A 17,270-nucleotide genomic window follows, 5' to 3' on the forward strand; every position below is an offset into this window, starting at 1 on the left:
CTGGCCTCATCTATCTGCATGAAATCGTCTTGAGTATCCTTGCAATACAGTTAACTGCAGTGTCAGCCTCCCCACAGGGCGAATAATACGTGTTTAGCAGAGGGAAATCCCCGTGAGTCCTTTCTTCTCTTATATTGCTTTAGTATTACTGAAGGGCGTGGATGGCTTTTAGCATGTGGGAAGAGGTATTTGGGGTTGGGAAGAAGACCTCGTGAGTGCAGAGTGAGTGGCCTGTGCTTCACTTCTTATATTATTTTTGTGGTTTGCAGTAGTGACATGTGCAAAGTAATAATGTAACTCAAAGTTAACTGTATTTTGTGAGTGAGAATTTCCCAGCTTTCTTCTTGGGCATGTGTCAACGTAAATATTTAGTTGTATGAGTAGTTGTAAGCACTAATGTGATCTCTTGGTCAGTCTTGCTCTCTTATTCACAGTTCATGGAGAAAACCTGCCAGTACAGGGTTTGGAGCAGAGCTGTTGAGCCTGAGGTGATTGAAGATAAAAATGGGGAGGAGAGGCTCTGCTTTGACCTAAGTGTCTAAGATTAGTTGCAGGAGTCTCTGATTTGAGCTGCCAGGAGTCAGCCTGTCTTCTGCTTCAGAGTGTGAAGGATTGAAGCAGCAGCTTTCGCTTAAAATTTATCTCTGCATTCGAGCTCTGAAGAACTGTAGCCTTTCCCTTGGACTCTCCCTGTATCCATCTAGCTCGGTCTTTTCTCCGACCTGTGCCTGACTTGCACATGTGAAGGCAGAGCTGGCGTGTCGGTAGCATATCTTATTGGAAGATCTTAGTGAAAAACACACAAGATTTTTACCTGTGACTTTTGCCTTTGGCATGCCAGCTTGTTTGGCAGCATCAAAAATCAAATGGGGTAACACATCACTTTGATTTGGTTGGCTAGATAGCTGCAGTGGACTCTGCGTTGAACAACTTTTCAGTTGGAGCCGCCACAAAATTACTGATATTCAAAATATGGAATAAAGCAAGTGAAAAATCTTGTCTGCAGAAAATGCATGTGTTTTGCAAGAGAAATTAAATGAAACATGAGAAACGGTGGAAATGTATCAGGGAAAAGTTTTTCTGTTCAGAAGCTTTCTCTTTTAACCTTTGAAACCGTTGTTAGGGGAAATTTCAGTTAATTGTTTCAGGATTTATTTTTTCCAAGCTTTGAGATGGAAATCTAAAGCCTAAAAGTTTATTACTTGATTCAGTTGTTTCGATCTCCTTTTACTAACAATGTTGAAGTTATTAAAGTTTTTTTCTGCCTGTTGCAATAGGCAGTATAGCACAGTAAATGACTTTCTATATTATGGTATCTGTTTTCTGTGCAGAGTGTGGCTCTGTATGTACTTGGCGATGAGAGCGCTGTATCTAATGAAGCCTCCTGTTATTTGTACAAGATTACATCAGGTAATGATGCTTTGGTGCCATCATAGTATTTCCTTGTGTCTTCTGTTTGTTACATGCTGTCCTTTTGCTTCAAGAATGTGGAATTAATACAGCCTTGTCTTTCCTAGGGCAACGGAAACAGCAGATAGAACTGGATGATGATCGGTATGGGGTTTTTTTAGTATTATTTTAAACTTTGTGGTTTTGATTTTCTGCTGAGTTTTACACCAGCTTTAATTGACTTCTCCTTTATTCACCTGTATCTTATAGATGTAGTTTCAGACACAGCACATCTGTTTCCAGCCTGGCTGAAAAGTTAGTTATTTGGATGACTAATGTTGGTAAGAGCAGCTTTTATCTTTGTGCAAAATGATAACAATTGTAAGTAATGTTCTTGTGCTTGCATAATATAGAATAGATATTATCTAGTTTTGTTAATTTTATTTTTTTTTCTCGCTAATTTTAAGGATTCACCCTAAGAGATCTGGAGTCTCTCCCCTTTGGTGTAGCTCTTCCTATCAGAGATGCAATATATTATTGCCGAGAGCAGCCTAACTCAGACTGGCCAGAAGCAGTTTGTCTCTTGATTGGGCGCCAAGATCTGTCCAAACAGGCGTGTGAAGGGAACCTGCAAAAGGGTAAATCTGTGAGTATGGGCATAAATGGATTTCGCGCTACTGAGTGTCAGACAGAGAGCTCTGTTCAGAAAATTCCACACTGTCTGCTGATGCTGAGGGCATCAGAAGGTGGAGAATTGAAGATGGAGGACAACACAGGGTCTACACGCATGTAAGGGTTCCAGTATAAAACCCAGCACCTGGCACAGAAAGAGTGCATACGTAGATGTGGAAACTGCCAATATAGAACAGATTTTAAACTTTATTTAGGTGTGCTGCTCAGAATTTTCCCTACAGAGCTATTTGATTGCCTCTGTACGTCCTCCTCAAATGGCTGCTCCTTTACAAGGTGAGAGAGGATCATTGGTACTCCATCCAAAGACTGCCATCAAAACAGGGTGACACAGGAGGAGAAGGAAGTAGGTATTTGCCAGTCTGGCTCCTTCTTCATTTGTCATGGCATGTGGTGGTTGTCTTTTAAATATTTTCTTCTGATTGTGAGCTGCTGGTGATTCCCACCGAGTTGTAGCTCACTTAAGCGTCTTTTGTTGAGAACACTCTGGAAGCCAAAAATCTTGAAATCTGGCTAGTGGCCTGCATAAAAGCAGTTAAATAGTAGCAGATTGTAGCCTTTTCAGAAGTCAGGAAGAGGGATTTGTAGTCTCAAATACATCTTAGTCAAAATCCTTTTTGCTGTCTTATCTTTGAAAGTGATGTATTCCATTTTTTTATAACAGACTTCATGACTACATGTAAAAAATTTAATTTTTTTAAAAATGAATTTAGCAAACTTTATGTTCAAATTCCGTGTCCCACCATTCATCAAAAATCGATTTGATTTTCTCCTGGTGAAGTTTTGCCTACCCATAACAGTACTGAATCTTAAAATTATGATAGATTTGATTTTATCACTTACTTTATAACAATGCCTTGAATATATGTTACCTTAAAAGGATAAAATGATCTTCAAACACCAAATTGTTTGTCATTTCTCAGGAGGTCAGGGTGGAGTTTCCTGTTTCAAAACGGACGCTGGCTACATGGGTGGTGCAGTTATGTATTGAGATTGTGTGTATTTATCAGAAGAAATTGGTTTTCATTGATCAGCTGTTAATTTACTTGCAATTCTGGTGTCATGTGTAACCAGTGAGCCTTTGGAGGACTCTGTGTTCCATCTACTCTGTGTGATTCTGTACCTTTCGGCTTGTTGAAATTCTGAGGTATATAACAGGAGAAATGACCCGTTCAGAGAGAGGTATGAGGGGTTTTATTCCTAGATTTATCATATCGATATTTGTCATCACTTGCCTTGTTATTTTTTTAAATGAATCTCTTGTCTGTGGAAGATGGACAAGAAAGAGGAATATACTGGCCCATCTTAGGGTCAATGTCCAAATTATTTTGTCAGACCATAACGTAACAGTATATTATGCAGGAAAGCTTATTTCTGCAGAACTCTATAAAAATAAAAAGAACCGTGCTTCGTGTAAAGTGACAGCCTTGTCTGAAGCGAGTGTCAGGCAAGCAGATTGGGGACATCCTCTGTTGCATCCCGACCTGTGCTATCCTTGCCATTCTTCTTTGTGCATCACTAATGTGATGTGAATAAACAAGGGAGGACGGTCTTAAATGAGAATTCCCTAAATCTTGCATAGAAAAAGGGCTCTTCCAGTGTTTCTAAGCAATTAAATGCTTTGGTATTTTTCTGGTCGTGTAGTTCCAATGTCCAGATTCAAAAAGCATTGTGGTAATGTGGTAAAACTCGAGTTAGCTGAACCAACAATATTTGGAATTTACTACCATGTAGGCTGACTGTTTGATAGGTTGCTTGTTTTTTCCAAGATTGTTGAGGGAGGGAATCCAAATTTAAGCTCTTATTAATGAAAACATCAATGATTAGAAGAACAATGCAAGTTTCTGAACAGAGCATGCAGAACAGTAGCCCCAGTTGGATTGAGGGTCAGTAGGTACTGGCCCTTCTAAAACCAGGTTGTCACTAGGGGACTGTCTGTGCCTTCTGAAGTTTAACCTTTAGTTGTAATATACATTGAAATGCTCACTTAGGTTTCTGTTTTTCACTTCAGAACTTGAAGAAAAAAAACATGTTTCCGTAGCTGTCATAGGTAATTGTGTAGGCAGGGAGGGGAAAGCTCTTTCCTACTACTGCTCTGAAACAAATAGTTCTGAAAGAAAGATAACTATTTCATATGTCACCTCTTCAAGCTCCTGCTTGTCAGTCCTTGCTTAGCAGCCTTTGCTACATCTTTGGTGTATTTGAGATACCATATCCTCTCTTGATAGTTACCCAATTTAAGTGTCCAAAAATAGTTGATTACAACATTCAGAACTCCTCATGGTCTCCCAAAAGAATGTAAGGAGTTGGTGAATAGTGTCATTCACGGTTGCACAAATCTGAGTCCATTCTGTTTACAGACCCGGTGCAGGTGATTGTGTGCTGAGTGCATCCAGGTTGTAGTTGCTGTTATTTGCTGTCTTTCTGAGAGTTAGCAGTATCCATATGTTCTACTGGAAATGACTTTTCTCCTTTCTCTTGGCCTTGCAGTCTGTGGGCCCGGTGCTGTCTTCTGATATTCCCTCTGGAACTGAATCAGAAGAGGATGAGGATGGCATGAATGACATGAACGAGGAAGTGATGTCGCTAATATGGAGCGAGGATTTGAGAGTACAGGAAGTACGCAGACTCCTTCAGAGTGCCCGTCCCGTGCGTGTCAATGTAGTGCAGATGCCAGAAGCCAGTGACCATGAATACATAGAAGAGAAAGAAAACCGGTAAAAACTGTTTCCGTTTCTAGTATTTTGTTAGCATTTCACTTGGGTGGAAAATTGTTTGACTGCTTTTGGTGGCTTAAGCATGTCGATAAGCAAACAGTGCAATATATTTTAGTCTGAATGGAACACTAAAGTAGACAGCCCTTACTGAAGGACACATAGAAGAGGGTTTGATTTCATAATCAGAGTCTTTGAAGCTCAGTGTACATCAAAACTCTGCTGTATTTAAGTTGGAGGACTCTCTGGGTTGGAGCAGTGTATGGGAAGGAATGTTAGTTTGAACCCCAGACAGCACATTGAGATCAGTTAGGGTTTGCAGGCAAATTGTAGCATGTTTGTTTTTTTTTTTTTCCACCGAAGAAGTACGAAATATAAAGCAGGATCTACTCTGTAGAGAACACGCCTCTGCAGAGAACAAAGCATCATCCATCCCTTACCTAAAACCAGAGAGCTCTTTGATCAGGACTGATCTTAGGGCTAACCAAGGCATGAGTTAGGGGACCTAATTAATTCTAGAGAAAGCACATTCACTGTCCCATTCCTCTGTCTTCTGAAATCTCCTGTTGCAGCCATTATATACCTAGTGGCCTCACAATTGTCCCTGTCCTCCTTCTTTATTCGCTCATTTTAGGCCTGTTAAAAGTATCCCCTTTAAAAAAGACAAAGGAAAAAGCAAACTTCAGAATATCAATAACGTGCAAAACACTCTTCGGCAGTAGGAAGCCAAAGGAATGCATCAAATTGTCTGACCTAACAAGCTGAGTAATCTAACAAGTCTAGAAAGTGTTTCCAGAGTAACTCATAGAGAATTGTGGTCAGCATTCTTGGAAGCACATAATTAATTCTGTACACAGGTTATTACTATGTGTGATCACTACTCATAGCAAGATCCCATATGACAGTCAGCTTTGTTTTACTTTCTCCTCTCACCTTTTTTCTAATGGGACTGTTAAATTGTTCGTAGCACAGATTTCTTTAAGTAGCACCTCGCTTTAGGGGAAAAATAGAGGCAAGTTTCAACATAATGTCAGCTAGAGTGTATCTTTGAGATTAATCTTGTAAGGACTAAATATTTGGTTCAAAAGTTTAGCATACTTAAAAAACCCCAAACAGATAACATGCTCTCTCATAGTCAGGATAAACCAGTCTGTCCTATTCCTGTTGTCTGTAGGTTCATTTTACATCACGTATTTGGAAAAATTTTCAGTATTAAGCAAGTCGCTTGGTTTTTCTGTCATCTCCCCAACAGGCTGTTACAGCTGTGCCAGAGAACCATGGCACTACCTGTTGGACGAGGAATGTTCACATTGTTCTCCTATCATCCCGTTCCAACGGAGCAGCTGCCCATCCCTAAGCTGAATCTGACTGGTGTGTTGGTCTGAGTATCTTGGTCATTACCCCATTTCTTTCTGAACCTTTTGTAATTATCATACCAACTTATGTGTGTCTCTGCAAAGAGTTCCATAGCTTATGTGTGCTTTTTGTGAAGAAAAAAGTTTATAGACTTTTTGTTACTAGGCTAATGTTATTATCTAACATTCAGCCCTTATTAGGTACATTCTGAGAAGCAGAGAGTAGTGAAATAAATTGCCTAAGGGCATGCAGCTGATCAGTGTTGGCATCATACAGGACACAGATACTCTTAAGTCCACATTGCTGATTGATCTGCTGTCCACATTGCTTCTGTGATCTGACATGCCTGAGGGGATACCCAAGGTTGTCTTCACATCAGAAGTGTTACCTAGCCTGTTATCAGTTTGTGTGCTTGGCACCGTACTAAGTTGAGAGCTGTTTCTGAAGCAGGTTGGATTCACCTAATTGCTTTTAATGATTCTGTTGTGAGCAGGCCGTGCTCCTCCTAGGAATACAACTGTTGATCTGAACAGTGGGAACATCGATGTGCCTCCGAACATGGCTTGCTGGGCCAGCTTTCACAATGGGGTAGCTGCTGGCCTGAAGATAGCACCTGCTTCACAGATAGACTCTGCTTGGATCGTCTATAACAAGCCCAAAATGGCTGAGCTAGCAAACGAATATGCGGGCTTCCTCATGGCTCTGGGTCTCAATGGGCACCTCACGAAACTCGCCACACTCAATATACATGACTACTTAACAAAGGTGAGGCCTTCTTTCAGGAACAACAGAGAGAAATATTTATAGGTCCCGAATTCTTTAAACAAAACAAGAAAGAAAAGTCAACGGATTCTCTTTGAAACACTGAATTGGCAGTTTCTTAGTGTGGCAGAATATCAGAGTTGCTTCATTAATGTTAGTAGTGCAGGACTTTGTTTAAAAAATTTTTAGCAGCTTTAATTGCCAAATCTTCGTATTGTTCACAGCTCATTGAGATAGGTGAACAGAACACTGAGACAAATTTTTCCTTTTCTTTACGCATCTGCTTTCTTTAGTCACTGATATTTGTTTCCTTTCTCAGGGCCATGAGATGACAAGTATCGGACTGTTGCTTGGTGTTTCTGCTGCCAAGTTGGGCACAATGGATATGGCTATCACGCGGCTCCTGAGCATACACATACCTGCCCTCCTGCCACCAACTTCAACAGAGCTGGATGTCCCCCACAATGTACAGGTGGCTGCCGTGATAGGAATAGGCCTTGTCTATCAGGGTACCGCTCACAGACACACAGCTGAGGTTCTGCTGGCTGAAATAGGTAGGTGCTAACCATGAAAAAGTGGGATGAGGATGGGGAGAGTCGCAATATGTGAGTGATTTGCACAGTGCATTAGGAAGCTGAGAATTTTAACATTTCTTTTAACTATGCATCTGCCATCCCAATATTTACCTCTCATTTCCCAAACTCCGTTTTCTGCCAGCAGTTTCTCTGAACTGTGCTTATCGCGTAGAAAAATCATTGAATTTAGTAGAACTTCCTTAGCAGCAGCAGTGCTGAAAATTTTGTCTGATGTGAGTTCATCTGGGGTTGCCATCTACTTGGTGAAAGGACTGCTGTAACTACGCATTCCTCCTGACCCAGGTGCCCTATTTGCAGAGATTCTGACCTCCCACAGCATTTGTGCAGATCTGGTGCATGCTATGTTCCTGATGCATTTGATGCTTCCCAGATTTTTGTTTTATCTCATGTCTGTCACGAGGTAGCTGTCACTTTGGAAACGAAAGATGGAGACACTGCAGGGGGAAAATGCTTTCTTCTTGCAAGGACAGTAATATTGGCCCGCTGGGTTGGTAGAAGTACAGCTATTGTATCCTAAACTCTCCTGTTCCAGATTTAGTTAAAGCTTTCCAAACAGCAGTCTGAGAGCTGATTCTGAACAGTAGATATCTGATTTGTGTCCCCTCTGTATGGATGGTTCTTAAGATTGTATTTCTAACAGTTGAATTCTTAATCATATTTATATGTAACTTTAGTTAAAAGAGACTGTATGGTTTATTACTGAGAAAATTGAATAAATTATAAGGGTGAAATTGTATTTGTTGTGTTTCTGGTAATTTGATATTTGCAGTCTTTTCTAGTGATACCTTTGATCTCTTTTAGAAACGGTCGAATAAGTTCAGAAGTCTTAAAGTATACGCAATTGCTACATGGCATTTTTATCATCTCTAGACTCCAGCCGTATCATTTAGCAATGCATAATGCTGCTAGAGAGAGAAATTTATAATTTCAATGAGAACTTTTTAGATTTTCTTGAGAAGGGATGATTTTTCTCTCACTTGATTAGAAATGTAGTGCTTAAACAATGTTTATTTAGCTGGAATTGTAAAAGATTTTTTTCACTGTTTTGTTTTCTCCAGGACGCCCTCCTGGACCAGAAATGGAGTACTGCACAGACAGAGAGTCCTATTCGCTTGCATCTGGGCTAGCTTTAGGCATGGTTTGCCTAGGGGTAAGTGCCTCTCTTCATTTCAACTGCAATTAGTAGAAGAATCATTACATGTTGGGACGGGGTGATAGGAGCTGTTTCATAGAATTGTAGAATAGTTTTGATTGGAAGGGACCTTGAAGATCATCTAATTCCAACGCTGCTGCCATGGGCAGGGACGTGTCCCACCAGATCAGGCTGCCCAAGGCCCCATCCAACCTCGTCTTGAACACCTCCAGCCATGGGGCGTCCTCAGCTTCCCTGGGCAACTTGTGTCAGTGCCTCACCACCCTTATGATGAAGAAATTCCTCCTTATATCTAGTCTAAATCTTCCCCCCTCCAATTTGTACCCATTGCCCCTTGTCCAGTCACTACAGGCCTTTGTAAACATCCTTTACTCGCAACTACCTTTGGTCGAATGCTTTGTTTTTCTCGTATGGAAAACATACTTAAGGTACTTCCATGTTATGTCTTCTTCTCTTCATTCCTTAGCATGGCAGTAATTTGATAGGCATGTCGGACCTGAATGTTCCCGAGCAGCTTTATCAGTACATGGTTGGGGGTCACAGGCGATTCCAAGCAGGAATGCACCGAGAGAAGCACAAGTCCCCCAGTTATCAGATCAAGGTACATATTGGTGATTTTTGCTCATTTAAGTTGAAAACAGCAGTAATTAGTCGTTAGTTAGTGAGAGGTGTGTTTCTCGATGCGCCAAGTAACTTTAAAAGCATATACATATCACTACAGGCTGCTGCCTTCCTAGTCAATGCATGCTTTCAGACCAGTTTCATTTTCACAGGAGGGAGACACCATAAACGTGGATGTGACTTGTCCAGGTGCCACACTTGCACTTGCTATGATCTACCTAAAGACAAATAACAGGTAAAAACCTTGGAATTGTTCAGACATTTTGCAATAACTTGTGATAAGACTTTAAACTGCCATATGTTGGTTCTGTTTTGTGTGACTTGCTGAGTTTTGTGCCTTGCTTATCTGGAAACCCTGTTCCTTTACTGTGCTTTGCAGATCCATTGCTGACTGGCTTCAAGCACCAGATACCATGTATTTGCTAGACTTTGTAAAACCAGAATTCCTTTTATTGAGGGTAAGATTTTCTTTTGTTTCATTTCTCAGTTTACTTAACAATACAAAAAGATGTCTGTCATGCTGAATCACTTAGATAGCTGGTAACTCTGTTGCTTGCCAGCCAAACTTATGCCTTCGAACGATTTCTGCTTGTGGTAAGGCAGCTTACTGGTTGTGCAGCACTAGACAGAGTTTATTTAGAAATATTGGAATGAGACGTTTTATGTGGAATGTCAAATTAAATGTTTAGGTAAATTTTTATTGCTTTTCCAAATTAGTTTCACAGATAAAAATAATGTTAGGCCTCAGCACCTGTTAGAAGTACTTAGTGAATTTTCATCTCAGTTTACCAGATAAACATACAGACCTTGCAAGGATTTATTCTGTGGGGTTTTTTCCTGCAGGCAGAATTTGCATCTCTTAAAATAAAAGTGATTTTGTCATCTCTGCTGTGAAGGCTGAGAAGCAGTGAAGAAGCTGTTAGTGGGTAGCTGGATTGTCTGTGTTTCTGGATGCATTTGGTACATTAAAAAATACCATTGACGTTTGTGGTGGATTTCTTTCTTCCTTATGTTTCTGCTTTCTCACTTTCTTAGACCTTGGCTCGATGCCTGATTTTGTGGGATGACATCTTGCCCAATTCCAAGTGGGTTGATAGCAACGTGCCTCAAGTAGGTATTTACACTTACTGTGTTTGGTTCCCAATTTTACATCTCGCTGGATTGTTCTACATGTGAACATTTCCTTAGTCCCATAAGCTGCCCAAGAAAATGTACGTTAATCATGTTCACATGACAGAGATGGTGGTTACATTAAGTTCCTGGACCATTACAGGAGCACCGGGGTCTCCCATCCTGTTATGCTGCAGGGAGGAGAGGATTGAGAAGGGATGCAACTGTTCCAGACAAAGTGATGCCAGAGAAAGAAAGGGGTTAAGCTTCACATTGTCCAAGCAAGAAGCCAGGTGCAAAATTGCTGCAAGGAGGTTTCGGTTGAGCATTATGAATAATTTGGATAAATGTCTGTCAGAAAGACAGGATGCTGATGGACTACATGGCTTCTTGAGGTCTCGTCCTGTTCTGTTTTCTCTCGTATTTGAGTATGTACAGTAACATTGTGCTTCTGACACAGTCTTGCCATTTTGTTTTAGAAATCTTTTAAGACCCAAGTGTCCCTCTTGGATCAGAAGTACAATGGAGCAATAGCACGTGGGGAAAAAAACCCCAACTTTTATATGCCTGTGAAACAGACGTATTCTGTATTACTTCAAATTCTTGATGCCCAGAGTTTCAGTTAATCTGTTTTCCCTGGATTAATTTTTCTATCTCTTCTGCATTTTCTAGATCATAAGAGAGAACAGTATATCTCTTAATGCAACAGAGCTGCCTTTGTCTGAAGACCTGAGTTTAGAAACACTGGCGTAAGTAACGTGAAATTTTCTTCTGAAAAATGCAGCTGAACTCGCTAGCAGTATCAATATGCAAAAAAAAATCACCCTTGATGTTTAGGCAATGTTATTCTCCATTTTCTGTAAGGGATAAGCCTTTCTTTTCAATTTGCCTTTCAATTAATTAGAAAGGAGCTTATGATGCGTATTCAGATGAGGAAAAGAGAAACATTTAGTCATTTCCTGTTTATGTTGCTTATTAGGCAAGCTCATGTCTACATCATTGCTGGAGCATGTTTGTCACTGGGATTTCGATTTGCTGGTTCAGAAAACCTGGCAGCATTTAACTGCTTGGTAGGAGTTTTTTTATTTTTTCTCTTCGATATCCATAGAGCTGTAATTTATCTTTTCTATCTGTATTTAGCATGCATTTCCTTTCTTTCCAGTACAAATATGCAACAGATTTCCTGAAGTGTTTGTCAGCACCAGCAGCTTCAATAGTAAGTTCTTTCTAGTTTTCGCTCAATGAAAAGGAGACTTCGTTGCGTGATGTCCTTTAACTCTCACCAAAACCTTAATGGAAACAAAAACATCCCTTTTACTTTTCTGTGTTACAGACAGTTTCTAGAATGTGGCAGGGCTGTGAATCATTTTTGTTCAGGACTTTGCTGGTTCTCTGCTTTCCCTCTTTCGGAGAAATGTGGTTTTCAAACCCTGGGGTAGAAAGCAGCACATTAGACTGATCAGAAGTATGCATTTGACCACAGAAGTGTAATAATGCCTTCTCTATTCTACTTGAAGACAGGTCACTATAATCTTGAAACATGCTTGAGCGTTTTGCTGCTGTCTCTTGCAATGGTGATGGCTGGCTCTGGTAACCTGAAAGTCCTTCAGCTTTGCCGTTTCATGCACAAGAAGACGGGCGGAGAGATGAACTACGGATTCCACCTGGCTCACCACATGGCTTTGGGTCTTCTCTTTCTCGGAGGAGGAAGGTAACTTGCCATTCCAAAGACAGGTTTTTTTCTTGTTTCACCTCTCCTGTAAAAGCTGGAGCAGTTTGCAGTCTACTTGAACGTTTGACTTTTCTTTATAGCATATGGATGCATGAAGAAGTCTTCTATTGCAGACGAAAGTCCTGTTGTCTTCTAGATATACTGCATTACTTAAATGCCATAGGAATATTTCTGGCTTGTCTTAATTTCTTACCACTCGGTGTTTATTTTGACTACTGTAGAAACACATTTGTAAAGTCGTTGCCTGTGTGCACTTTGTTGTCTTCCCCTTCGCTGGGACACCAAAGTACTTTGAAAACCTGTGCTAGTGGCCAGTGTTTGTTAGCATGGAAACTAATAGATAATGTTTTTCTACAGATATTCACTGAGCACTTCAAATTCTTCAATTGCTGCGCTCCTTTGTGCTCTGTACCCTCACTTCCCTGTTCACAGCACTGACAATCGGTAAGGATTTGCTACAGTTTGTATTTCCTAAGTAATCATCTTACAAAACAGGTTTTCTAGAGGCAAATGATCTAGAATTTTTACCTACGTACTCTGTGAATAAATATTTGGAGACTTTTCAAAAGTGGAAAACGGAAGAAACAGGTGAAAATATAAGATGATGTTAATGATTTTTAATCAGTGAGGAAACACAAGCAGGTTTCCTGAGGCTCTACACTGTGCTCCTGTGACCTGACTGTTCCAGTTTGCTCAGGTGAAAAGATTTTCCTGCAAGATCTGTCTGACTTTTAATCAGTTTTATTTATGATTCTTCAAGTCCTTTTCTGTTAGCTAACCCACACGTCTAAAAATACAAAACCTACTACGCTCCTACAAGTATCTCACCAGTAAAATCGAGCTGTGTTTAGTTATTAAGCTGTGTGTAATTTGGTATTTGGAGATCATTCCCTTCCTGTACCGCACAGTGCTGAATTCATTATTCCCCTCGCAAGGTACCACCTTCAAGCTTTGCGTCATTTGTATGTGCTGGCAGCAGAACCAAGGCTCTTGACACCTGTAGATGTGGATACAAACACTCCTTGTTATGCACTGATAGAGGTTACGTACAAGGTAAGGTGTCTGAGGCACAATGAGGAGCAAAGGCCTTTGAGAAGGTGTGGGAGGCAACTGAAGACTCTGATATACCAAAGGCACACTGCTTTCATTGTTGTGGCCAGCAGCCTTCAGTTTGTTTTCAAGTTGTGGTGGAGAGGAGCCAAATTCTATGCAAATAATTGAAGGGCTGTTCTCAGCCCACTCACACCTTACTTGTACTTTGATGTCACCTTGAGAGCAGAATAGAAGACAAGTAAAAGGCACCACAAAGTCTTCAAACAGTCAAACACCTAACAACTGAGCCAGGGTCCTAGCTGCCCTCTTTCTAAGGAGGAAGGACTTCCAAAAGCACAGAGATGGATGGAACCATCTGTGGTTTTAAAGCCTTCTCCCAGTTCTGCTGGAATGTGCAACTTATTGTTTCTCCTGGGTGCTTGCATTATGAGTCTTTTGCAGAAGAGTCCTTTCTCCATAATTTATTTTGTACAGGCTTACACAAGACAGATGATGTTCCTGAAAGAACTAAAGAAAGGGTTCTTGGGATTTCAGGGGAGAAGAGGTGCAGTTTGTGTCCCTTGTGGTTTTGGCAAGGAATTCTGCATGTTTGCAATACGCTTCTCAAACCTTCACTTTTCAGTTGAAGTGTGCCTGACTTGCGCAATGTTTTATGTGATCCATCCATGAGAAATACACCTTTAATTTAGGCTTATGTTTCCTGACCTCAAAGGCAATGCTAAGTCATGTATTTAGTCAGAACTCAGGAACAGAAACTGACTGACTTCTGCCTGGGGAGTTGTTATAAAGGAGATGCATCTTTTCTTTGTTTTTTTCCTCACACAAAAATGAGCTTTGCTAATATATGAATACTGGTGACATTTTGAAGGGCACGCAGTGGTATGCAGAAGCCACCGAGGAACTGATGGCACCCACGCTTCTTCCAGAACTTCACTTACTGAAACAGGTAAAAAGTCTGCATTTTAATGAGGAATTTAATCACCCAAGTTTGCATCACAAATAGTGCAAGAACAGAGACTTAGTGTCTTTTCTTTGATTTCCTGTCCAACCTTAGCCAAACTCGGGACAACTGTGTCCCATAGTAATGGCTCCAAAGGCAATTCTGTCACTATGGAGTATGTGTTAAATTATGCCACGTGCCTCTCTTTGATCTTGATCATAATGCTTTCAAGGCCTGATGTAGCAGGAAGTTCCATGTGCCAGAAAACTTCACTGTAGGAGAGAGAAAGCTAGATGCTCTTCCTTTTTGGGTGGGTAGCACTATAAAAGGGCACGTGGTCTTGTAAGGGCCCAGAAAGAACTGCAGGCTTGTGTAGAAAACTCCTAATTTTATGATTCTGGTTATATCTACTAATAAAAATGCTTACATTGACAGATCAGAGTGAAGGGACCACGGTACTGGGAATTATTAATAGATTTAAGCAAGGGAACGAATCATCTGAAGTAAGTATTCTTTAACTAATGCTTAACTGAATAGTGACCTTGTAGTAATATTTTTTTGTTTAAATTTGTACTTATAACATCTGTGGTTCGGAAAGAAGTCTGGTTTTGATCAGCTCACTGTTGTGCATTTGACAGCACTTTAGGGTGAAGAAAGAAACTGCGTAGTTGGTTTCACCTATTGATGTGAATAATTCATGCAAAAACAGGTCAGGGGAAAACCTGATAGTAAAAACCGCAGATATTGGCAGCGGGATTAAGCAGCACCAGAAACCATCTTAAACTCATGGTTTTAGTTTAGTTTTTAGTTGCTATGATGTAGTGTTTCCCAGACTGTTGATACAGTAGTTAGCTGACTGTTACTGCTTTGTGAAATACTATTTTTCTCATGTTATGTGAAGTATACAAAGTACTGCTTGCTGCATTTTAACTTGCCGTCAGGCAACTGTGAAAAACAGAAATCTTACCGGAATACAGAATCTGTGGGTAAAATCATTCTCATCTTTGTGCTTAACAGCCTACAGTGCAACTCCTCACTGTGAGGAGTACAGAAGAAGCCAGCTGCATCTTTCATCATTTAACATGTTTTTTCTAGTTACTTTAAATGCGACTATTGAGATTAAATAAGGCACTACAATGCAGCGTCTATTGGTCTGTGCCTTTAAAGATAACAAATAGGGCTGAGATGTAGTGCAGAGTCCTCCAAATCAGAAGGCACATACTGATTCATCTTCTGCACTGGAGGTGGCAGAAGCCAGCTTCGTCCTTCTGGGTTGAGCCTTTACCACACTTGAGAACTTGTTTGTCCAAAAGAGCCTTCCTGTGCTGCTGCAGCAGAAACCAGCATGGGTGACTGAGGAACTCGCTGCCTTTGGACCTAACTGTCCTCTGGGTATCCAGATGCTTCAAATCTGTTGGTTCTCATGTCACAAGATCTTGTCCCCAGACCTTTAAAATGGTAGGGACCTGTCTGGTGTTACTGTGGAGATAAATGCACGTGTGAGAAATAATTTTCCCTGTCTTACTACACGTGTGTTGCTGCTATATTGTTATGCTAAGCGGTTAGTTTCAATACAGATAATTTGGTTATTTTAAGGATGCCTAGTGCTTACAGTTAATGGTGCAACTGATACTCTAAATCAGGTAAACATGCAGCTGCTTTGCAGTGGCGTAACTTCAAACTGCTGCACACTTCTGTTTGTAGACTTGGTCAGGAATGGGGGGGGTGTTGGTTTGGGGGTTATCTTGGGGGGGTTTGGTTTTGTTTTGCTTTTTACGTGGAGAAAAGATCATCACAGCATGCCTTTAAAGCTGTGGATACCAACTTGCGTGGTTTTCCTTGGTGCTGAGTGCTCATCCTAGAAGAGTCTAACATGAACCTGCAATGACTTACATTCCTTATATCAGTAGGGCTCATTCCTTTTTCATCACCATTGCCTGCCATCACATCACCATGTAATAGCAGCCTGCCCTGAAGATGCCGAGATTTCTGTGGATACACAAATAGGACAGGATTTAAATAATCGGGACAAAGCCTAAACAGGGATATTGTTATGTATGAGTTCTTGGAGTTCACGTTTCCATTACAGGTCTGCCCCGTTGTGCATATGTATCAATTTAAAGTAAGTACCAATGTTGTTATTTCAGATCCATTCTTTCAAAGGGTGGTGTCTTGTATGTGAAGCTGAGAGCTGGGCAGCTCTCCTACAAGGAGGACCCGATGGGCTGGCGCAGTCTCTTAGCACAGACCGTTACTCACCGAAACTCTGAGGCTCGGGCATTCAAGGTATTGTTCCCAAACTGGTTTCCAGCCTCTAGAAAGGTTGAGGGAAGCACAGCAGGTCGTGCTGTGTTATTTTATTTCCAGCACCCACCTCTGCCACATGGTTATAAGTACTGAAGTTACTTGCTTTGCTTGAGGGAAAGGAAGTCTGGTGGCTTTCACAGAGGGCATGTGATGAGCTTAACCTAAGAGCAGCAATGTGAATACACATTTGTTGTGGGCAGACAGAAACGTTGGGCATGTTTTGCCCATGATATGCTTTATGTAGGTTACAGCATTCTCACTTGTGTGCTGGAGAAGGAAGGGTTGAGTATAAATTGCTATTACACTTGTGCAATAAAATAAAAAAGTTCATTTTAAGAGTGTGTTTTTATCTGTTTTTTAGCCAGAAGCAATTTCAGCTTTCACTTCTGATCCTGCTCTGTTCTCATTCGCTGATTATTTCTGCAAACCAACTGTGAACATGGGCCAGGTATGATGCCTGGATGTGGACTAGTGTGGTTTCTTGCTTGGCCAAATAAAAAGTGGGGAAAAACCTATGATAAACTGAGGGATGGAATTCAGTCCTTTGGTGGGGACAGGGAATATTCTAAGGGATATTTTATAATACAAAGGTGTGAAACAGTGTTAATCCTGTAGTTTTTGCTGGATTGGGTTGGGTTTTTTTTCACTATTGGTTACATTGCAGTTGCTGGTAGTTGTGTACACCAGTGGTATTCGTTGCAGCATGTGTTTAACAAATACTGAGAGCCCTGTTCAGTGTCTTGCAGCATTTGGGTGAAGCCTCTGCGGAAAGGTTAGGGTGTTTTGCGTTGTGTGTCCTTGCACAAAATGGCTTGAGGGAAGAAGTAAAATACAGTCACATTATGCC

General features: G+C 40.8%; 1 protein-coding gene across 3 annotated transcripts in view; it reads left to right on the plus strand.

Moving 5' to 3' along the window:
- ANAPC1 (anaphase promoting complex subunit 1) overlaps positions 1–17,270 on the plus strand; it is a 33,900-nt gene that overhangs the window by 13,899 nt on the left and 2,731 nt on the right. For all 3 annotated transcript variants that reach the window (XM_054062547.1, XM_054062548.1, XM_054062549.1), the window contains exons 21-43: positions 1,332–1,410; positions 1,518–1,554; positions 1,660–1,730; positions 1,857–2,035; positions 4,570–4,796; positions 6,046–6,164; positions 6,643–6,914; positions 7,231–7,465; positions 8,566–8,657; positions 9,127–9,261; positions 9,434–9,516; positions 9,661–9,739; positions 10,317–10,391; positions 11,064–11,140; positions 11,371–11,461; positions 11,554–11,607; positions 11,909–12,102; positions 12,481–12,567; positions 13,059–13,176; positions 14,045–14,122; positions 14,552–14,619; positions 16,264–16,402; positions 16,785–16,871. In XM_054062547.1, the coding sequence (XP_053918522.1) occupies positions 1,332–1,410; positions 1,518–1,554; positions 1,660–1,730; positions 1,857–2,035; positions 4,570–4,796; positions 6,046–6,164; positions 6,643–6,914; positions 7,231–7,465; positions 8,566–8,657; positions 9,127–9,261; positions 9,434–9,516; positions 9,661–9,739; positions 10,317–10,391; positions 11,064–11,140; positions 11,371–11,461; positions 11,554–11,607; positions 11,909–12,102; positions 12,481–12,567; positions 13,059–13,176; positions 14,045–14,122; positions 14,552–14,619; positions 16,264–16,402; positions 16,785–16,871 (2,676 nt within the window). The remainder of the gene's footprint in view (positions 1–1,331; positions 1,411–1,517; positions 1,555–1,659; positions 1,731–1,856; positions 2,036–4,569; positions 4,797–6,045; positions 6,165–6,642; positions 6,915–7,230; positions 7,466–8,565; positions 8,658–9,126; positions 9,262–9,433; positions 9,517–9,660; positions 9,740–10,316; positions 10,392–11,063; positions 11,141–11,370; positions 11,462–11,553; positions 11,608–11,908; positions 12,103–12,480; positions 12,568–13,058; positions 13,177–14,044; positions 14,123–14,551; positions 14,620–16,263; positions 16,403–16,784; positions 16,872–17,270) is intronic.

Source organism: Cuculus canorus, chromosome 3, assembly GCF_017976375.1.
Source record: "Cuculus canorus isolate bCucCan1 chromosome 3, bCucCan1.pri, whole genome shotgun sequence".
Taxonomy (NCBI): domain Eukaryota; kingdom Metazoa; phylum Chordata; class Aves; order Cuculiformes; family Cuculidae; genus Cuculus; species Cuculus canorus.